Source organism: Canis lupus, chromosome 12, assembly GCF_048164855.1.
Source record: "Canis lupus baileyi chromosome 12, mCanLup2.hap1, whole genome shotgun sequence".
Classification (NCBI taxonomy): Eukaryota; Metazoa; Chordata; class Mammalia; order Carnivora; family Canidae; genus Canis; species Canis lupus.
In genome coordinates, this window is record NC_132849.1 from 6,255,598 (window position 1) to 6,278,507 (window position 22,910).

A 22,910-nucleotide genomic window follows, 5' to 3' on the forward strand; every position below is an offset into this window, starting at 1 on the left:
CCTCGGGCGCTCGCCGGCGGGGTTGGCTGGGACCGTTAGCTCGCCAGGCTGGCAGGCTCCGGGCCGCTGCTCCGCGGGCGGCCGGGATGGAGACGATGCGAGCGCAGCGGCTGCAGCCCGGAGTGGGCGCCGGCGGCAGGGGCACGCTGCGAGCGCTTCGGCCCGGGGTAACTGGGGCCGCGGCGGCCGCCGCCACACCCCCCGCAGGCCCCCCGCCCGCCCCGCCGCCCCCCGCCCCGCCCCCGCCGCCCCTGCTCCTGTCGGGGGCCCCCGGGCTGCCGCTGCCCCCCGGCGCCGCCGGCAGCCCAGCCGTGCTGCGGGAGGCCGTGGAGGCGGTGGTCAGGAGCTTCGCCAAGCACACGCAGGGCTATGGCCGAGGTGAGTCTGCGGGTCTGGCCTCCTACGGGACACCCTCTGGGAAGGAGCCTTGCTCCCATAGTCCTCCGGATCGCTTTTCCTGGCGCAGAGCCCGCACATGCATTTCCTTTTGGGGAGTTTCCTTCTGAGCGACGCACACACACATACAGAGGCACAGCTCATACACACCTCTCACCTCCTCCCCTTTATTGAGTTACTACTATATTCTCCAAGGACTCCTTTTTACAAACACAGCCATCTTTTCTTCCCAGCCTCTTCTCCTTCAGAAATGCAATTCTTCCTGTAGCTTAATACCTTCACATCCCTTTGCCTTTGAGGACCAGTCCCCATTGTGTAGGGTCCTATCCTTTATCTCATACCCAAGATATTTCTCATCCAGACCCTTTCCTCTGATCTCCACAACTCCTGGGCTCCTCCATTAATTTACTCCACCTCCTTAACCTTTTTTTTTTTTTAAGATTTTTAATTTTTTTTTTTAAGTGATCTCTACACCCAGCGTGGGGCTCGAATTTATAACCCTGGAATCAAGAGTCGCATGCTCCACCAACTGAGCCAGTCAGGTGCCCCTCCATCTCCTTAATCTTGACCTTTGAATTCTTTTCTTACTTATTCTCACTCTGAAATTTCCAATGCAACATCAGACTTGCTGGGGTATTAGGTGGTGCCTTCACAAGTCACTTATAATTGTGCTTTTAAAGGTGGAACTATACTATTGAGCCCAAACCAGCTTCCTGTGACTTAGTACCTCACTTTGGTGTCTCTTAGTATGGAGCCTCACAACTCTGGTCTCTCTGTCTGGCTCTGTTTTCCTGGCCCTTGCCCAGGAACTGAGGATAAATCCGAGGCCTTGGCTCACTCAATGTTAAATTCTGTGGAAATGAGCCAGACAGAAACCTATTTCCATTAAAAATCTTCTTCTTACACATGCCTAATTTCTGGGGTTTCTGAGAAGGGGAATGTGAGGATTTTCTTTGTTGTTTTTGTTTAATCAGTGTAGAATTTCCTGAGTTTGAGCTCCAGATTTATAGTGTAACAAGACACAATAATAGTCAGGGGTGTGGGATATAGAATTTAGGTCTGGAATTCCTGAGACATCACTTCTTTCTGTTTGGTTAAATCTTGCCTGACCTGGAAGTGACTACATCTCTAACCTTCTAGTTGGACAATAATACAGAGAAAGGTTGTAGGGCTTTCTCTATGGACAGTAGTGACTTTTTTTTTTCTTCCTGTGAAAGTGTAATGAAAAGAGCATATGCGGGTTTTGGAGTCAGACAAGCATGGATTGAATCCCAAATTAAATCTCTGTCACTTGCCTGCTGTGTTTTTGGGGAAGTGACTTAACTTCACCACGCTTCAGTTTCCCCAAGGGTTTTGAGGGGGATTAAATGAGATATTGCACCTAGCACGTAATAGGTACCTTAAAAAATGATGAATATTACCTCAAATTTATTGGTTCATATTTCCTTGGAAAGAACATGTCTCATTCTCATTTTCTCTCATTCTTAGACCCAGACAGTGTAAATGCAAAGATTCCAAGGAAAACAGATTTTTAGCTCGATGTGTTATATGTGCCCAACGATACGGTTACCATCAGATTCCTTTTGTTCTTCAACATTTTGAACTCCTGCCATGGGGCTGGCACTCTGCTAAGTGCTGGGAATGTAAACGCACATTCAGAAATGTGTGTTCTGAAATTCATCATGGGGAAATATAATTACTTGTCTCATATAATTCCTAGATTTAACAGGGTTTTGTGATGGAACTGTCGTCAGCTATTGTCCTGCTGCTTCCAGTCTTTTTAAAATTGAGATCAATGGAAGGTCTTTGCCTTTGAGCATAGGAGCAGTTCCTTAAGTCTGAACCCTTCCTCTTGGAAACTTACAGGTGTTTATTAGAATTATATAAGAGTGTACCCTTTTTCTTGTCTGTGTTACCTAGAGAGCCTCTGGTTTGGCATCCAAACTGAGTGTCCTGTAAAAACTTTTTCATTTCCTTAGACAGGATGAAGGAGCAAGGGGATTTTACTGACAAAGAGCAATCACCCTGGCTCCAGACTCTGTGACAATTCCTTCCTCCAACCTCCCTAGCTCCCACCACACTCCTCATTATTCCTGAGTTTCTCATTTCCAGTCTGGATGTCCAGCCAGTACTTTGGGAGAGTTTGGCAGATAGTTCAGCTTCAGGCAAGCAGAATCTCTGCCGATTTGGCTCAGAAGCCCTTCACCACATGGAATCACTTATTCTGCTTCGATTAATAGGCAAAACTGCCATTGGCATGTGCCCACATACCCTTGTGACTGATGGCATGGTATTTGGGGGCTGGCTCTATTCCCTCAGAATATAATTTACTTTGATCTTTGCCTAGACCTTTATCTGATACAGCAATGCTTTACTGTATCATCTTCAATTCACATTCTTTACCTTCTTTCTGACTGCTCTAAATTCACCTTTTCCACCTTTAGGTTTACCTGTACCCATGTAGGACCTCAGCATTTATTTAAAAACACAAAAAGAAAACTCTTCTGCTATTTCACCTGTTTGTCCTATATCTCCCCCCGACACACACACCAAGCTCCACCTAAGATACACACATAACTCAGTATGCTGTAGGATCTTAATCAGCTTGTGGTGCATAGGGTTTGCAATCAGAGAACCTCATCCTGTCAAACAGTGGCTGTGTGATTTTGAATAAACTGCTTAATCTCTCTAGGCCCCACCTACTTCATTCATTCAACAAATATTTATTGATCACCAGATGCCATGGCGAACAAGACACTCAGTCCCCATCTTCATGGAGCTCACAGTCCACTTCACAAGTATGTGTGAGGATTAATGGTGCAATAAGGCAGGATAGGGCAATAGAAAAAGGGTCAGCTTTGAAACAAACATTGGTTCTAAATCCTGGGTCTACCACTGTGGCCTGTGCCTTCACTTGTTTACTTTTTTTTTTTTTTTTTAAGATTTTGTTGCTAAATAATCTTTCCACCCAACATCGGACTCAAACTGACAATCCTGAGATCACGAGTTGCACACCCTGATGGCTGAGTCAGCCAGGTGCCTTAACTTGTTCACTTTTTAAAAAAATGTCTATTAGAAACTTACCTTGATAGTTTTGTGTGGATTAAATGAGAAAACGAGTGTAAGCCTCACAGCACATAGTTAGTACTACTCAGTGAGTAGTTGCTGTTATTATGCATTTGGAAACCCTTGGAGAACTGCAGATGCTAGGTATTCGTCACATTCCCATTTCCTTTGTCCCTTTTTACACATGGCCTGTGGTCCCTTTCTAATATTTGACAGCTGACAATCTCTAACACTGGCATGATTGATCAAGTCACTTTCCTTGGTCTGGAGCTTCTGCCCTGCGCTCCTTAAATGTGTAGTTTTTGAATTACTGCTCTCTCTTTATATCACAGTATGTTGACATGCTTGGAAGTGCTGCCCAGCTACTCCACCAAGTTGAACAAATGAAACTTGTGTGATATTTTCTGTTTAGTTGTTGTTCCTTTTTCCTCGGAATCACAGACAGCTTCTTTGTCTACAAGTGACTGTGGAGTTAAATTGGTAGTCTGAATATTTCCAATTTTTGGAATATTGGATTAGATTCTGTAGTAGTTTCCTGCAGCTGCTCTAACAAATTATTGCAAATTTGGGGGCTAACCACAACAGAAATTGATTCTCTCACAGTTCTGGAGGCCAGAAGTCCACAGTCAGTATCACTGGGCCAAAATCAAGGTGTTAACAGGTCTGTGCCCCCTCCAGAAGCTCTAGGGGAAAATTTGTGTCCTTGCCTCTCCCAGCTTCTGGAGGCTGCCAGCATTCCTTGGCTGGTGACTGTATCACTTTGATCTTTGCCTCCATTTTCACACTGTCCTCTCCTCTTCTGTGCTTTATCAGTTCCCCTTCGTAAGGACCCCTGGGATTGCAGTTAGTCCCTACCCGGATACTCCAGGATAATCACCCCATCTCAGAATCCTTAATCACATCTGCCAAGTTTTTGCCACCTAAGGTAACCTTCACAGGTTTTAAGGATTAGGGCATGGACATCTTAGCAGGGAGCACTTTTCAGCCTCCTATAGTCCTCGCCCAAAGTCACTGTCATTTTGCAATTCCTCCCTTCCAATGAGTCTATGCACTGGGCCATCCTGTTTCCCCAAGTTGAAACAGGAAATGTCAGATGGAATATTGTTTTTTTTTTTAATTTTTTTTAAATTTTATTTATTTATGATAGTCACAGAGAGAGAGGCAGAGACATAGGCAGAGGGAGAAGCAGGCTCCATGCAGGGAGCCCGACGTGGGATTCGATCCCGGGTCTCCAGGATCGCGCCCTGGGCCAAAGGCAGGCGCTAAACCGCTGCGCCACCCAGGGATCCCAGATGGAATATTGTTAACCAGCTTCTCTGTCTTCATAATAATGTGAATTAAGCAGGGCCAGCCTATTCTCGCTATCTTATTTGATCACCGAGAACCTTCCCATTCACCTATCAGTTTGCATTAGCTATTTATCCGTGCTCCCTCACCACAAAATTGTATTTATTTTTATGACAATTTTTTTAAAGATTTAATTTATTCATGAGAGACACAGAGAGTGGCAGAGACACAGGCAGAGGGAGAAGCAGACTCCCAGCAGGAAGCTCGATGCAGGACTTTGTCCCAGGACTCCCAGATCACACCATGAGCCGAAGGTAGACGCTCAACCACTGAGCCACCCAGGCATCCCTATGACATAAAGTTTTTTTTATTGTAATTTCAGGTGTTGGTTTTTTTTTAATGATTTATTTATTTATTAGAGCATGTGCATGGGAAGAGGCAGGGCAGAGGGAGAGAGAATCTCAGGCAGACTCCCTGCTGAGCTCAGCCCTATGTGGGGGACGCAAGGGACTGGATCCTAGGACCTTGAGATCATGACCTGAATTGAAATTGAGAGCCTCCTGCCTAATGGACTGAGCTACCCAGGTGCCCCTAATGTGTTGTTTTAATGATTTCACTGTATGGTAGATAGATTCATCTGTATCTCTCATCGCACTTCGACATTTGTATTTTATCTCCGAAGGACCCAAACCAGAATTATTCTTTTTTGTTATTGTTCAACATCATGGGGCAAGCATTTAAATATTCCTTGGAACCTTGGTCTTGCTTGTCTTTTACCCCAGCATCTTCCAATTACTACTAAAAAGCAATTGTAGCTGTCACATGTGTATGTCTTAATCACTGCCAGCCCCCTCCCACCTCACAGTTCTTCAACCATCCTCATGTAAACCACTAGGTGCATGGTTCCTCCCTGAAAATCTGATAAAACTATGGGCACCCCCCCTATAGTCTACACACATGTACTATTTCACTGTGCATTTTAGGGGACTTGTGATCTCCCATGAAGCTCAGTCATGGACCTGATCTTGGATGCTGGGTTAAGATCCCCAAATTGGAAAGAACATTGGCATCGGGATGTCTACATTCAATCCCTGGCTCTGCCATAGCATGTGACCACAAGCAGGTCATTTCCCCTTTTGTGACCTGTGTTGGACTAGATGATCTCCAAAATACCTGTCACCTCTAAAAATCAATGAGTCTGTGAACAGTTTCAAACGTGGATCACAATTTATTGCTTTTCTCCTGATCATTTTGCACAATTTTCAATTTTGTCCATTTCTAAAACAAGACTCCCTATTTCCTTTGGGTTTGAGTAATCATTAAAAAATAGTCCTGTACTGTGTGCCAAGAGAGATTTAACTGGATGTAGACTGGATACATGCTTTTTAATAGGACCTTCCCAGTTACAATGGTTTCCTCCCCTTTCTCTTTATTTCAATATTCTCCCTTGTTTGCATGTCAGGAAAGCTGTCACCCAGCGCATTGTGCTAAATTGTCTCAGAGAGGGAACTGGGGCTGAAAAGATCTCAATGGAAAGAACAAAGATGGCTAAGCTTTCTGGGCAGCAGTGACCTTTGAAGAGCCCCTGCCAAAACTAAGGGTGGGAAAGACAGAGTTTCCTTTTCATGCTGCCTTTTAATGGAAGAATGAACATTGTAAAAAGTCAGTTAAATATAGGGTTTTAGGAAAGAGCTTGTGTGGCATCCAAGCTCCAGCTGATACATGGAGGGCTTGCTTCAGTTGCAGAGCAGGTGAGATAACAGTTATTGGCCACTAGATTTTGAATGCCTCGCTGGCTGGCAATGTGTATTATTCATCTTTACATCTCTAATGCTTAGAATAGAGCTATGTACATATTATGTGCTCACATTTCTGCTTAATGTGTGTGTAGCAGCCATACAAATGTGCTGTTCAAGTCTCCTGCTGCAGGGGCATAACTGCCTGACAGCCTTAAGCTGCCGTCCCCTCTGTGTCCACCACCACATTGCACTGAAGCCACACATCGTGCAAGCTGCCCCCAGCCAGTGACTGAGCCCAGCATGGGCACTAACTCAGGCACATCCTGATGTGGATTTCCTTTGGCTTGTAGACTTCCTACTGGCCTGGCCAAACCTTTCTTGGAACTGCACTGCTGACGGAGATTCTCACATGCAGATCTCCTTCCTTCCCACACACCCTTTCTACAGTTGTCAGACCTTTAGCATGGTCTGAAGCCTCTCCCTTCTCCTACTTCCTCCCCAATAAATCTGCTTGTGTATCCAATCTTGATATCTTCTCCTTGGCAGACCTAAACTAACACAATATGAAAGAATGAATGAGTCCTCATAACTAAGAGTAGAGAGTGTCATGTTGGAGGATATTGGAGAATGCATGTGATCATTTATTATTGTGAGTCCTTTATTAAAGCCACTTGAAGGATGCCTGAGTGGCTCAGTGGTTGAGCATTTGCATGTGGCTTAGGTCGTGATCCCCAGGGTCCTGGGATCAAGTCCCACATCAGGCTCACTGCAGGGAGCCTGCTTCTCCTTCTGCCTATGTCTCTCTCTCTCTCTCTGTCTGTCTCTCATGAGTAAATAAAATCTTAAAAAAATAAAAATAAAAAGTCACTTGAAATATTGGGAACCCTGCAGACAAAGTGATCCTTTCCAAAAGAAAACTGATTTCATCCTCCTGTCTTAAACCCTTCAATGGCTTCCCACTGCTCTTAAGATAAATCCAGTACTCTGATGTGGCCTGCAAGGTCCACTTGGTCTCATCCCTGCTAACTTTTGCAATCTAATCTTGTTATACTTTCCCTCACTCTCTCTTCTCAAGACACACTGGTCCCTTTTATTTGCCATCTTCTCTGCTGCTACAGAGCCTTTCTATAGGTTGTTCCTTCTGTTCAGATCCCTATTCTCTCACCTTTTTGCCTAGTGAATTTGTGCTCATATCTGTATTTATATATCACTTTGTCGGGATGGCTGTCTTTGACCTTCTTAACGAGGTCAGATGCCCCTATCACATTTCCTATCATTTACCAAACTCCTTTATAGCGCTTTTTCATTTGCTCGAGGTCCTCTGGTTAATCTCTCTCTCTCCCTCTTTAGGCTGTAAACTGCATAAGGAAAAGGAACAGGGTATGATTTTGCTCGCTCTTATGGCCTAGCATCCAACACGTAGTCTAGCACAGAGTAGGTACTCAATACATATTTGTGCAATGATTGAGCCAAGTATTGGGGGACAAGGGGACTATTATGGAATACAGTGTTTTGAGTCTGGGGTTTGATTTTATCCTAATATGTTAGCCGGTTACTGTTTGACAAATGGTGGCAGAAGTCAAGAGACTTCTGGGTCAGAGACAAAGGACTTCTTATTCATAATACAGCAGGTAGCATAAGCATCAGATTTGTTTGCATCAGTTTCTCTTGCCTCCTAAGTCTGATGTGAAGGGCTAAGGTCCATGCTTGCATAGGCCATAGGTTGCATTACAGAAGAGGAATGCTGAGCTTTCTGCCATTTCCCAACAAGCAGAGAGCAGGCTTGTTCTTTGTCCTAGAGAGAGACATTATCTCATCCCTCAGGTTTCTTGCTGCAAACAATCATGATAAATGACCCAAGTAAAGAGCAGCCAAGTCCTTCAAACCCTGGCATACCTAGCAAGATGGAAAAGGATTACAAAAGACCTGTGAAGGAGTGTCTCTCAATATACAGTTCCTCCCAAAATTTCTTTTACCTAGAGAACTCCTCAGAAGACAAATTTATGCACACATACACACACACACACACACAGTCTAGTGTGTACATATACATAATATTCCAGGATGGAAAAGGACTCTGGCTATAGGTTTGCTCACCTGAAGCATAGACTTGACGATGGCTAAAAGGGCCATTGTCACATTTCTGTGAGTGGCAGGATTGCTCAAAGTTTAGGAACATTGACTCTGGAACCAGGATAGCCTAAGTTTGAATTCTTACTCTGCTACTTTCTAGCTGTTACATCCTTGGGCAAGGTGTTTAACTTCCCTATGTCTCATTTTCACTCATCTGTAAAATGGGGATAATGAAAGTACCTGCCTCATAAGGCTTTTGTGATTAAATAGGTGAAGCCCTGATAGCTGTGCATGACACACAGGAAATGTTCAGTAAATGCACTTCTTATTGTGCTGGAAATTATTATTCTAGGCCACCTGACCAATTGTGGAATGATCAACTTGCACTTCATGAAGCAGGGATAATGGTCTGCTAACCTGGAAACTCTGCCTCCAGTATTCAAGTTACTCAGCTTTGGTGTTCAGGACTAATCGAAATGTGAACCAGAGAGGTGGAGAGAGGCCAGGCATACTCTGGTCTTGCTATGCAAACCCCTTAATCACAGTCTAGGTTTATTAATTTAAATGTATTTAAATGGTGTTAGGGAACTAAGGCAGGTTAGATTCTTAATGGAGGTACAGGTTGCAGATACCGTACTGAAGCACAGAACCGCTTTGGATATGTTTTCACTGCTGAATTTAACTGCTTCTCTATTTGTAGTGAATGTGGTGGAGGCACTTCAGGAATTCTGGCAGATGAAGCAGTCCCGTGGGGCAGACTTGAAGAATGGGGCTCTGGTGGTTTATGAGATGGTTCCCTCCAACAGCCCTCCTTATGTCTGTTACGTCACTCTGCCTGGGGGAAGCTGCTTTGGGAGTTTCCAGGTAAGAGTTCCAAGGTGGCAGTAGCAAAGATAAATGCTTAGCTGCTAGTAGTGGTTCTCTCCATCACTTTGGCCATTAAATCTCTGTCTGAAATCACATATTTGAGGGCCTGAACCAATTCTGGGCAGATCATTCTGGTAAGCATCTGAGGTTCATTTAGCCTTTCTTTAGCCTGTAAAAACTCACATCCACTTTGAATTGGAGTGATGATGAATATGCCCTTACTCAGTGTGTCAGACTACCAGCACCTTCCCCATGTTCTAATCTGTCCAACTTCCTGCCATCTCTTTTGAGAACACAAAATAATATTCCCTACCCCCAGGACTTTTTCATAGGCAATTACTAAAGAAAGTAGTGTTTGAGTTCTTTAAGAGGTCAAAGGGGAAGAACTATGTATGGTGAAAATAGTGCTCATCTGAGTTAGAAGATCCAAATTCTCATTCCCCTCACTGCCAGCAGGGCAAGTCAGATAAATTCCCTGGGCCTCAGTTTCCCCATCTATAGCATGAAGGAGATAGGTTAGTTTATTTCTAAAGTCTTTCCAGTGCTAACATTCTACAATTATTTGAAAGAACTGTGATGTATGAAGAGTGGTTGCTATTATAGAGTAATAAGAAATTTGACTAGTGGACTTTGTCAGCTTGGACCGTGGCATACCATGGCCCGGGCCAAAAAGTGCAGAAGGTGTTGTGCAGCCTATCAACCTCATCATTAGATACTTGCACAATAGATCCTGGATTCAGGTGTGGCTTGTGAGCAAGTGAACATAAGATAGAGGGGTGTATCATTGGTTTTGACGAGTACATGAGCCAGCCTCCTATTAGTTGATGCCGAAGAGATTCATTCTATTTTTTTTTAATTTATTCATGAGAGACACAGAGAGAGAGAGAGAGAGGCGGAGACACAGGCAGAGGGAGAAGCAGGCTCCATGCAGGGTGCTTGATGTGGGACTCGATCCTGGGTCTCCAGGATCACGCCCTAGGCTGAAGCCAGCGCTAAACCGCTGAGCCACCCAGGCTGCCCGAAGAGATTCATTCTAAAACAAAGTCAGGAAAACAATGGGGTAGGGTCATACTATAAGGAGATAATATTACCCTGCTCCAAAGTGTCTCCAACTAGAAACAATCAATGAAGTGAAGAATTCTTGAGAAGGCCATGTAGTTTGTTTTTTTAGATGTCCTTTGTTGGGAGTGCAGTTCTAAAATATTTGTTTGCATTGTTTTGATTACCTTTATGTTAGTCCCAGAGGACAGTAAATGCTGTGGGATTGTTTTTATTTAAAAAAATTGACTAGTGTGAATATTGTCATCAAAGATGGACTTTTTACATTCCCCATAGGAAGGTAGCCTGCTGAAATGTCAACTAGAGTCTGAACAGGAATTTAGAGAATAGACATTTTTTCTCTTTTTATGGTTTGAATAACCCTTAGACAAAGTTATAACCCCTGCCATGTGCTTCCATAGCACCTTGAACTTCCCTTATCATATCACTTATTTTTTTAAAGATTTTATTAAAAATAAATAAGATTTATATAGAAGATTTTTTTTTTTAATTTATGATAGTCATACAGAGAGAGAGAGAGAGAGAGGCAGAGATACAGGCAGAGGGAGAAGCAGGCTCCATGCACCGGGAGCCCGACGTGGGACTCGATCCCGGGTCTCCAGGATCGCGCCCTGGGCCAAAGGCAGGCGCCAAACCACTGCACCACCCAGGGATCCCTATTTAGAAGATTTTATTTATTTATTCATGAGAGACACAGAGAGAGAGAGAGGCAGAGACACGGGCAGAGGAAGAAGCAGGCTCCATGCAGGGAGCCTGACATGGAACTCGATCCTGGGTCTCCAGGATCAGGCCCTGGGCTGAAGGCAGTACTAAACCGCTGAGCCACCCGGGCTGCCCCATATCACTTATTACAACATATCATAATTGATTATCTCACCTGATGGATTATGCTCCATGGAGGCAGAGATAGTGTGTGTCTTCTTTCTTGTTCAGTTTTAAATCCTTACTACCAACTCATCACCCAGCAAAGAGAAGGCACTTAATAAATCCGTGGCGTGAATGAGGGCCATTGTAGTTCAGTTCCTGCCTCACACACAGAAAAATCCTAAGGAGATTTCATTTCAAATATGGTAACTAAATTTTTTACCTCAGAACCCCAGCCATTTCAAGAAAATAAATATATGCCCAAGATGACTAATGTTTATACTTTCTCTTGTAGAGAATAAGATCTCTCCTCTCTTCTCTCACCATATCTTACTGTTGAGTAAGGGTTTGATAATTTTATGGTGATGTCCATAATTGGACCATTATAGTAATTTGATTTTTTCCCCCAAAGAATAGAATTATCTATCTTGGCCTCTTTTAGCTTGTACTTTTTTATACCCATTTTGGCAGGTGAAATTTCTCCTGCTGGTTTTCTTCATGGATGACTTTTCAGGAATAGCACCATACTGTAGAATAAGCAGCAGGCTAGTGAGTAGAGACAGACCAGCGAATAGAGAAATTGAAGATGATGACTTAGGGTTAATGCACCAAGCACCATATCCTGAGAGACCTGTTAGCTAAAGGAAATTGGGAGTTATTGATACTAAGGGTAGTTAATTAGCAAACATATCCTGATCTTTTTTTTTTAATATTTTATTTATTTATCCATGACAGAGAGAGAGAGAGAGGCAGAGACATAGGCAGACAGAGGAGAAGCAGACTCCATGCGGGGAGCCCAATGCAGGACTCCAGCCTGGGATTCTGGGATCACACCCTGAGCAGAAGGCAGATGCTCAACCACTGAGCCACCCAGGCATCCCGTGATCTACTTTTAAAAACTGTAACATTCCTTTCTTCCTTTCCTGTAAATCCTAATCATAAATGACAGAGGGCACAGAGGCCTTTGAGGTCGCCAGTGATGATGAATTATGAAGGAATGCTATGGTGTCTGGGGATTTGAGGTTGAAGGATTTAATACTTCTGAAAATCAGACTTGTTCTATGATACCTATGTTGGATTCAATGTAAAAAACATGAGTTAACTTTTAGTTTTACTTGCTTTGTTCAAGCAGCTTTCCTTCCCCTTCCTACCCCTCTCTTCCTTGCTTCTAATGGGGGAAAAAGACTATAAATTCGTTCTTCAGACCTTGGACTTTGTTCAGGGATAGGTCATTGACTCACTGCATTATTGGGGGAACTGCCTGCTCGAAGCTAAAAGTGAAGCCCAACAATCCCAGATGGGTGCTTCTGGTGGAGAGTAGAGGTCTCTTCTGCAGAAGCAACCTAGACACAGATTTGTTCTACTCTTAGGCTATCTAGAGGGATGAAAACAAATCTTGCCTATGCACAAAACAGGAGAACAAGTTGCAGATTTTGAACAGGCTGGTCAGAATCTGGCTTTTGAGTAATTAATTCTGTCTACAGTTTAAACTGTGGTATTTTTTTTTATATCCAGTGATTATAATGCTGACTTCAGCAGCCTTCTTCATTCTGGATTCAATTTGGTATGAGCTATCGCCGTCTCCAGTTCCTTAATGACTTCAGGATGTTGAATGAAAATTATGTTTCCAAATGCTTCAACCATTTTACAATACAAACTTTGGAGGGTGTGCTGAACAAACTGATTTATCCAAACACTGTCCAAGTGTCTTCTAGCCCAGTGTTTCACTCCCAGCATTCCTTCCCCTTTCTCGGACACACAGACATATGTATTTTCTCTCTCTGCCCTGCCTAGTTTTGCCCCACAAAAGCTGAGGCCCGGAGGAGTGCTGCAAAGATTGCACTGATGAACTCTGTGTTTAATGAACATCCTTCCCGAAGAATCACTGATGAGTTCATTGAGAAGAGTGTCTCTGAGGCCCTGGCATCTTTCAATGTAAGTTACTGGGAGTTGAAAGAAAAGAGAATGGGGTTTGGAAGAACTGGCTGGTTGGGAAGTCTTGTAAATCACTGGGAAACAGAGCAGGAGTTCTTGTTTTCTTTCCTGTGTGTACCCCTTTCTGTTTATTCTATGGCGATGTTGTGTTTTACATGCTTCCTATGTCTCAGTCACTGATTCTATGTGTATGTTTATGTTTTTGTTGATATTTTGCCTCCTTCATTGTGTCTCTTTGGGATCTAGAAACCTTTGATTCAAGATTTATGGAATTTTAGAAATAAATCCAAAATAAAAATGGAGCTTAAATTCTGCTTTTCCCAATTTTGGTTTTAAGAACTTACTATCTTCTGGGACACCTGGGTGGCTGCTCAACACCTCAGTAGTTGAGTGTCTGCTTTGGGCTCAGGGTGTGATCCCGGATCCCTGGATCGAATCCCCCATTGGGCTCTCTGTGGGGAGCCTGCTTCTCCCTCTGCCTGTGTCTCTGACTCTCTCTCTGTGGCTCTCATGAGTGAATGAATGAATGAATGAATGAATAAATCTTTTAAAAATAAATAAAATCTTTTAAGAATATAATAAGATGCATTTGCCCAGTTTTCCTTTAGGCTAGTCCAATTCTATATGCTGAACTCATTTTGTTATTTTGGCTAAATCAAGACTCTTTTTTATGTCCAATGTTCCCTCTTTGTAAGATAGGAAAAATTAGATTGACCTCTGTCTCCTGAGTTAATATGTGTGATGACTCTGGAGTCTTCTAGGTCTATGCTGACCAGCAGAATAGCCACCAGCCATATGTAGCTATTAGCACTTCATATGTGGCTAGTATGAATTGAGATGTACTGTAAGCATGAAAGAGACATCAGATTTTGAAACCCTAAGTATAAGAATGTAAAATATTTCATTAAAAACGTTTATGCTAACTATAGTCAAAATAATATTTTGAATATATTAGCTTAAATAAAACATGCTACTAAAATTAGTTTTACCTGTTTAATGTGACAACTAGGAAATGTTATTTTTTAAAGATTTTTTTATCTCAGAGAGAGGGAGCTTGCACTGTGCACAGGGTGGGTGGGCAGGAGAGAGAGAGAAACCCAAGCGCACTCTATGCTGAGTGCAGAGCCCTACACGGCTGGACCCCACAACCCTGAGATCATGACCCAAGCCTAAACCAAAAGTCAGACGCCACCCAGACATCCACGGCATTTTTAATTAGGTTGGGGGTTTGCATTATATTTACTGGATAGTGCTGCTTGAGGTGATAATACCAATTGGAAATCTATTTGTCTTTTCCTTTCCTCTGTTACAGGGCAACAGGGAGGAAGCTGACAACCCAAATACAGGGATTGGTGCCTTCCGATTCATGTTGGAATCCAATAAGGGCAAGTCAATGTTGGAGTTCCAGGTACTATTCCAGTACTTCTCTGGCTCTAATAACATGGATCAACATATGCAAATACATATATATATATATATATATATATATATATATAGTTTCATTTGAAAACATCGCCTACTATAAATATATATATATATATATATATATATATTTATATGTGTCCTATTTTTTTTATGTGTCCTATTTTTTAAAATGTAAGTACCTTCCATTCCCAAAGGGCATATCAGAATTGGTATGAGGTACTCACATAAATACATTTTGTAAAAAATTCCCCATGTAATTCTGATGCAACCTCTCAATATAAAATCACTGTCCTGACACTTCATATTTTCTTACCCCAGGAACTAATGACAGTTTTTCAACTGCTGCACTGGAATGGCAGCCTTAAGGCCATGAGGGAAAGACAGTGCTCTCGTCAGGTAAGAGGTCCTATAGGTGAGAAGAGTCTGGCAGGAGGACTATGTTGAAGTGGCTGTTCTGTTAGAAATAAGCAGGCCGGGATCCCTGGGTGGCGCAGCAGTTTGGCGCCTGCCTTTGGCCCAGGGCGCGATCCGGGAGACCCTGGATCGAATCCCACGTCGGGCTCCCAGTGCATGGAGCCTGCTTCTCCCTCTGCCTGTGTCTCTGCCTCTCCCTCTCTCTGTGTGACTATCATAAATAAATAAAAATTAAAAAAAAAAAGAAACCTGGATGGGTTATCTTTAAAAAAAAAAAAAAAAGAAATAAGCAGGCCTATAGTTACCAGTTTGTGAATACTGAAAGCCTCACTTAAAGTGCCCTCTTCATTCCTATCTTTCTTATTAAGATCTTAGCTGTGATTCTTTTGCCTGCCTTGCTTCACCCACCAGGAAGTTTCCCTTAAGAATCTCCTTAGAGGGCAGTCCCGGTGGCTCAGCAGTTTAGTGCTGCCTTCACCCTGGGGCCTGATCTTGGAGACCAGGGATCAAGTCCCACTGTCAGGCTCCCTGCATGGAGCCTGCTTCTCCCTCTGCCTCTGCCTCTGTCTCTCTCTCTCTCTCTCTGTCTGTCTCTCATGAATAAATAAATAAAATCTCTAAAAAAAAAAAAAAAAGAACCTCCTTAGAGGACGCGGGTGCTAACTTCACTTCACTTAGGGACACCAAGGCTAAGAGTTCCTAGTCCTGTTGGGTCAATGGGGTATGAACCCTGACCTTGTCAGTGATCTTCCTTTTCCTCTCCCCTTCCAGGAAGTGTTGGCTCATTATTCACACCGGGCTCTGGATGATGATATTCGCCACCAAATGGCATTAGACTGGGTGAGCCGGGAGCAAAGTGTGCCAGGGGCACTGTCTAGAGAGCTGGCCTCTACTGAGCGGGAGCTGGATGAAGCCCGGCTGGCAGGCAAGGAGCTGCGTTTCCACAAGGAGAAGAAAGATATTCTCTTGCTGGCTGCTGGGCAGTTGGGCAATATGCATTCTTCCAACTGCTAGGTATCCACTCATATACTCCCCATCCTCTCTAGGCCTTTTTTTATAATGTCTTTTCTAAGACTTAGTTTATTTCTGTACATACTTCCTCAATTTTATACTTTTACATATATATATATTTTATACTTTAAAATATATATATATATATGTATAAATATATATATATATATATATGTATAAATTCTACACTCAGATTCCTATTTGCTGAGAGATCCCTTTTCTTCTAGTTTTTGGATGTAGTTTCATTTGAAACATTGCCACTCCACTTTGTAAGAAGAGCAGGCTGTCTTCAGAGTTTTGTTGGCTCTTAACACTCCTGGTAACTCTGTAGTCATTTCAGTAGCACAAGGTGATTGACAAAGTGTTCTTATCATATAACAGGGAGTTTGAATAAGGACTATGTGCCCCACACTCACCCTCATCCTGTTTTCTCATGGATTCCAAACAGGGTATGAGTATGAAGCTTTTGGCTTTGTTATCTTGATCTAAGCCTACTTGGTACTGAGTTGTTCTTCAGTAACTAGGTATTTCCTGTCCTAGACTCCCCACCACTATCTTACTCCTCCTCTGACTTCAAGTGGTACTTCATTTTGAGGCTTCCTTTATTATTTGGAAGGAAGTGGAAATTTGGTGTCTTATTGTTAAAATCATTCCTGAGGAACTTCCCAGAAAGAGGAGAGGAATTAGAAACACAGTCCATCGGTGTTTATCACCTAAATGCCTCTGGGGCATAGATACCATACCACGCTGGTAAACTAGCTTTCTTGATGTATTCTGTGCTCCAGAAGGGATCAGGGTTGAAGCTGCTTATCTTCCAACATTCCCTTTTCACTCCTCCTCCTGTGCTCACCCAGCTTAGTTGAGTCCAGTATTTAGACCTTCCTGCCTGCAGAGATTGGTAAAAGGGAAAACATATTTCCCTACTCTCTCTCCTCCCATCATTTTGCTCTTTGGAAACAGCTGTCCTGTTTGGTGAAGGCTATGTTCCTCTCTCTCTCCCTCAAAGTTGCTGCTGTTGCCACCTTAGATGTCCATAAATTCAGTTTTTTCTCTTTTCTCCATGTTGATTGCATGTTGAGAACATGAGTCCATCAGGGAAATGAGCCTGGCATTATGGCACTTCCTAATTGGAACCTTGGGAGACTGCAGGAGGGCAAAGAGACTTGATGATCAACTATTTGTGTGTTTTTTTTTTTTGTTTTTTTTTTTTAACTATTTGTGTTTTTAAGACTCCCTCCCCCCACCCCCTCCTGGGTGAAATAGGAGATAAATGATCTTGAGTATAGCTAAAGCATTTCTCTTTGGGAGAAAATTTTCTAGGTCTCTCAAAGATGTATTTTCCCCTTGTTTCTATAATCTCCTTTATATTGTATGATAGTTCAGTGCACTTTCTAAAATGTGTTTGGGGAGTTTCATGTTTCTGCAATTGGACTTTTCATTTAATGATGATACACTTTGTTCTTAGAAATAGATTAGGAAATAGGCCACAATTTACTGTTTTGGACTAGATAGGGACAAGATGAAAGTCTGCTTTTTTGCTTTTGAAATCATCTTGGTGACCAGTACATATGGGATCAGCAGTAAGGAGTCTAGCAACTGTTTTAGTGTTTGAAAGGGACCTCCTTGAATTCTCTAAGCCCCATGTCTGTATACCATGAAGCTCATATAGAGTTGGAGTAGAGGCTCCTACATTAAATAGTAGGTATGTCTATTCAGCTTTTATTGATATTTATAATCCAGAAATCATAAACTCTCATTTCTCCTATGCTCCTTTCTCTGGGAAGTGTGAAGAGGTGTAAGTTATGGGAAGAACTTTTTCTTGCACCTCTTGGATTATTTTTCTCAAATAACAACCAGTAAGATCCCAAAGAACTTGAGAAAAATTGTTCCCTTATCTGTCCACTTTCATTGTTAAAGATTTTACTTACCATTTTAGTACTTCCTATGTATTTTATATGTATAATTTTATACAATTAAAAACAGATTTTTGTCTAGTGAGCCAGATTGATTCTTTCTTGAGACCTATATGTCAGAGGAGCTCTAAAATGACCCTTTCTTTTACAAGTACACTAAAAGAATTTTGATTAGTGTTTTTTCGGGTAGTAGAAATAAGATTGTTCTGTTGGGGGAAGGCGTTCTGCCTCCCCTTCTCCAGATATTTCAGGAGCCTAGATTTTCTCACTGGTCCTTTCTTCTCAAGCTCTATGCATTTCCTTTTTTTTTTTTAATCTTATTTTTATTTTATTTCATTTATTCATGAGATACACAGAGAGAGGCAGAGACACAAGCAGAGGGAGAAGCAAGCTCCCCGTGAGGAGCCTAATGCGGGACTCGATCCCAGGACCCCGGGATCACAACCTGAAGCTCTATGCATTTCCACTGGCAATCTTACCCACCATGGTGACTTCAACTCTATAATACATACCATTCTCAAATCTATTTCTTTCACTGTTTTGAGCTTTTACATCTATATTTCCACATGTTGGACATCACCACCTAAATGTATTAACACAAGCTCTTTGAACTCATATTCAAAATAAAAGCTATTTCATATATGGTCCTCTTTTTTCTCCCCAAATCTATTATTAGGACTTTTTAAAAGAATTTATTTATTTATGAGAGACACAGAGAGAGGCAGAGACATAGGCAGAGGGAGAAGCAGGATCCTCTAGGGGAGCCCCATGTGGGACTCACACCCTTAGCCAAAGGCAGATGCTTACCCACACAGCCATCCAGGTGCCCCTGTTATTCAGATTCTTATCTACCCAACTATCTAAGTTAGAATCTTAGATCCATCCTCAACTTTTCCCTACCATGATCTAATCAGAAGGAAAAAAAAGATTTATTTCTTTGAAAGACAGAGAATCTGAGCAAGGATGGAGCAAGGGGAGAACGAGAGGGAATCCTCAAGCAGACTCTGCTGAGCACAGAGCTGGATCCCAGGACCCTGAGATGGTGACCTGAGCCGGACACTTAACCAAATGAGCCACTTGGGTGCCCCTCCTATATAAACTACTTAATCTGTCCTGTCCATATCTACTGCCTTAGTTCTCAATCATTTATCATCTCTGGACTGGACCACTGTAATAGCGTCCTAACTAGCTCTGTCTTCATTCTTAACATCCTCCACACTATTGTCAGACTTCTTTCTAAAATACTTGGTAGTGTACCACTATCATGCTTAAACCATCACTTAACTATTTTTGTCTTTAGCAGCATTCCCCAAAGTTTTATATGTGAACCCCTGGTATTATCTGAGACATTTTAGGTGGTAGATGGGCAAACATTTTTCATCTTCATTTATATTCTAATCTGAAACTGTAATAGAAAAAAATATAGATTTTACCTTTATGGCAGTGATACTTAAATTCACTATAAGCTTGTTTAATAAGTCAGTCAACTTAAGGAAAAATACTAATCAAGAGACAGCATGGGGGCTATCTGCAATTGTGAAAAATCATGAACACTCAAACACCTGAAATCGAGAAATCATTGCCTACGGGATAAAATTCCAAAATCCTTAGCATGGCATACATTTTGGCAGCAACCTGTACTTCCAGCTTTATTTCCTAGCCATGTAGCATCAGGTAAACAGAATTTCTTGCCATTCTGATATTTGTTCCTTCAGTATGTATCAAATGTCTGTGTGTCTGTGAGCCAGATACTGTTCTAAACTGTAGGGAGGGCAGCCCGCGTGGCTCAGCGGTTTAGCGCTGCCTTCAGCACAGGGCCTGCCTGATCCTGGAGTCCTGGGATTGAGTCCAACGTTGGGCTCCCTGCATGGAGCCTGCTTCTCCCTCTGCCTGTGTCTCTGCCTCTCTCTCTCTCTCTCTGTGTCTCTCATGAATAAATAAATAAAATCTTTAAAAAAAATAAACCGTAGGGATATCTTTGTAAATAAGAGTCTCTGCCACAAGGATTACACTCTAAAGAGAAAGCAGACAATAAACAAGATAGAAAGGAAACAAGGTAAGGAAATAGTGAAGATAGTAGAGAAGAACCCTTCAGGTGAGGTAGTATTTTAGGGAGACCTAAAGAATGAGGTTGAACGAGCCATGTGAAGAGCTGGAGTAAGAGCATAAAAGGCAGAAAGTTGCAAAAGTCCTGAGATGGGAAAGAGACAACATAGTTGAAAAGTGTAGAGAGAACTTAATGGGAGGGAAAATTGGTGATGGAAGTCACTGGGGGACAGGCAGAGCAGGTGGTATTTTTATTCCAAGTGTAATAATAAAGGTTTTGGGCAATGATATCACCAGCTGATTTTTTCCAAAGATCACATTACCTACTGTGGAGAATTAGTGCCTCCTAGTCTCAGTACAACTGCTTTACCTGGAAACTACACAGCCTTAAAGGCCCAGTTCAAATGGAAGCCTTCTTGCTCCCAGTCCTATTATAAACTTCCTAAGCACTTAGTGATAGCAATTGTCACTATCATAATGTAATTATATAAAGTAATTGTTGATAATGTAATTATTTTTCCTCTACTGCCAGCACCTTCTCTAATACTAGGTACACACATTATAACTGTTCGATTAAAAAATAATATGAAGGGGATCCCTGGGTGGCGCAGCGGTTTGGCGCCTGCCTTTGGCCCAGGACGCGATCCTGGAGACCCGGGATCGAGTCCCACGTCCCGGTGCATGGAGCCTGCTTCTCCCTCTGCCTGTGTCTCAGCCTCTCTCTCTCTCTCTCTCTCTCTGTGACTATCATAAATAAATAAAAATTAAAAATAAATAAAAAATTTAAAAAAATAATATGAAAACCTGCAGTCCACTATTGCTGAAGGCCTACATCAGGATTCCGAACTTTGCGGGCAATATGGGTCTTGAAACACGAAATACCTACACCATTCCCAAAGAAGCCGGAGTCCCCATTTTGTTGAAAGTCCCCATTTTGTTGAAAGCCATGAATTTTTTTTTTTCTTTTAAATTCCTGGAGGTGGTGGGAAGAGTTTGAGAGTTTATCTTTAAAAAAAGGGGGGGGGGGTAGGATCCCTGGGTGGCTCAGCGATTTGGCGCCTGCCTTTGGTCCTAGGATCGAGACTCGCGTCGGGCTCCAGGCATGGAGCCTGCTTCTCCCTCCTCCTGTGTCTCTGCCCCTCTCTCTCTCTATGTCTATCATAAAATAAATAAATCTTAAAAAAAAAAAAAAAAGGCAGCCGATAGCCGTCTCAGCAATCCTAATTCACAAGATTAGCTTCCTTAAGAGAAATTCGCCGCTGCAGTACGAGCCAGACTCGGCTTTTTGAGCTAGCATTGCTGAATGAACTATTTTAAAAATGTTTCCATCACAGACCCAGCTAGCTGCTCCTCAAAACAGGTTACGGGTCTAGAAGTTTTGAGAGAGAAAAAAAATTCAACTTCCATTTCCTATGGAGTCCAAGGAGACAGAAAACAATCCTCTAATAGAGAAACTGGGCTGTGCTTCGCTGACTACAGTATTTCTCCTTGGCTGCCCTAATTAATAGGAAGCCGCTGCCTGCACCTACCCACTAGCTTGTCCCTTAGAGCACCACTCCATTCAGCTCGCCACCTGCTCAAGATGGCTACAGGAGCACTTCCGACATCTTCCGGAACTAGGCCCGCCTTCTTTTGCGTATTTTCACCGCGCCGGGGGCGGGACTTAGATTTAGCTTCTGATTGGTCAGCTTGACTAGTGACCTTTCCCCTCCGCGACAGTTTCCCGAGGTGCCTAGTGCCTGAGCGGCACCGACGAGAGTAAGAAGGCAGGCAAGATGGCGGACGTGCTGGACCTTCATGAGGCTGGGGGCGAGGATTTTGCCATGGATGAAGATGGGGACGGTGAGGACAGTGGAGGCAGCTGCGGGAAGCCGGGAAGGTGCGAAAGAAGGGAGTAATAGGAAAATAATTGCCCTTCCCGGCAGGGCGGCTGGGAGTAGAACTGAGTTTCGATTGGATTAGAGACTGCGCCCCCTTCGGGAGGAATGGGGGCGGGACCGGGAGGGAAATGGGACTGGAGGTGGTGGGGCTGCTTTCAGATAATGCCTCCGTAAAGAGACTATTGTTGTAAATACCTGTTATTTTTGTTATTCATTCTTTCACTTCTGGGGATCCAGAGAGCATCCACAAATTGAAAGAAAAGGCAAAGAAACGGAAGGGCCGCGGCTTTGGCTCCGGTGAGTGTTTGTGGGGAAAATGGTGTAGAATGGCGACAGCTACGAGTTTTGGAGTCCCCATTCACACTCATGGGGAACAGTGGTAGAAGAGATTTCTGGTGATCTCTTGTATGTTCCATATAGAAGAAGGGTCTCGAGCGCGGATGCGTGAGGATTATGACAGTGTGGAGCAGGATGGAGATGAACCCGGACCGCAACGCTGTAAGTGAGATGGACACTAGTGTATTATGGACCTATGAAATAAAACCCAGTAGGAGTGGGGTCGGAGATACCTTAATCCACTCTTGTGATCTTGCTTGAAGTTTTTCTTTTGTGCACAAACCTCCTTCCCTTCCCCAACAGCTGTTGAAGGCTGGATTCTCTTTGTCACTGGAGTCCATGAGGAAGCCACCGAAGAAGACATCCATGACAAATTTGCAGAATATGGGGAGATAAAAAATATCCACCTCAACCTGGACAGGCGTACAGGATACTTGAAGGTATCCTACTGTTGTTGCCTCTCTTCCCTCACAACCTTTAGACAGCTTTGGTAGTTCTCCCATGTTTTCTCTGATTGGCCAAAGAGCAAAGTTGAAATAAATGAGATTGAAAATTGGTTTTGTCAGACACAGCAAAGAGATGGAAACATATTTTGAATA

General features: G+C 42.9%; 2 protein-coding genes across 6 annotated transcripts in view; both read left to right on the forward strand.

Moving 5' to 3' along the window:
* Positions 1-22,272, forward strand: LIX1L (limb and CNS expressed 1 like). Of its 4 annotated transcripts, XR_012004070.1 has the most exons (8): positions 1-378; positions 9,262-9,425; positions 13,146-13,286; positions 14,599-14,694; positions 15,030-15,107; positions 15,897-16,139; positions 21,815-21,937; positions 22,213-22,272. XR_012004070.1 is itself a non-coding variant. In XM_072769412.1 (7 exons), the coding sequence occupies exons 1-6, from the start codon at positions 87-89 to the stop codon at positions 16,137-16,139; spliced, it is 1,014 nt and encodes a 337-aa protein (XP_072625513.1). In that variant the 5' UTR covers positions 1-86; the 3' UTR covers positions 18,391-18,691. The 4 variants fall into 4 exon arrangements, 3 of the variants coding, with proteins under 3 accessions (XP_072625513.1, XP_072625512.1, XP_072625514.1); XM_072769412.1 differs by lacking the exons at positions 21,815-21,937; positions 22,213-22,272 and adding an exon at positions 18,391-18,691; XM_072769411.1 differs by lacking the exons at positions 21,815-21,937; positions 22,213-22,272 and adding an exon at positions 18,398-18,691 and having other exon boundaries at positions 2-378.
* The window catches only part of RBM8A (RNA binding motif protein 8A), a 3,536-nt gene continuing 2,440 nt past the window's right edge, over positions 21,815-22,910 (forward strand). The window contains exons 1-4 of one of the 2 annotated variants that reach the window (XM_072769417.1): positions 21,815-21,937; positions 22,213-22,272; positions 22,396-22,473; positions 22,615-22,751. In XM_072769417.1, coding sequence (XP_072625518.1) covers positions 21,871-21,937; positions 22,213-22,272; positions 22,396-22,473; positions 22,615-22,751 — 342 coding nt within the window. In that variant the 5' untranslated portion in view covers positions 21,815-21,870. The remainder of the gene's footprint in view (positions 21,938-22,212; positions 22,273-22,395; positions 22,474-22,614; positions 22,752-22,910) is intronic. The other variant, XM_072769419.1, reaches the window with a different exon arrangement.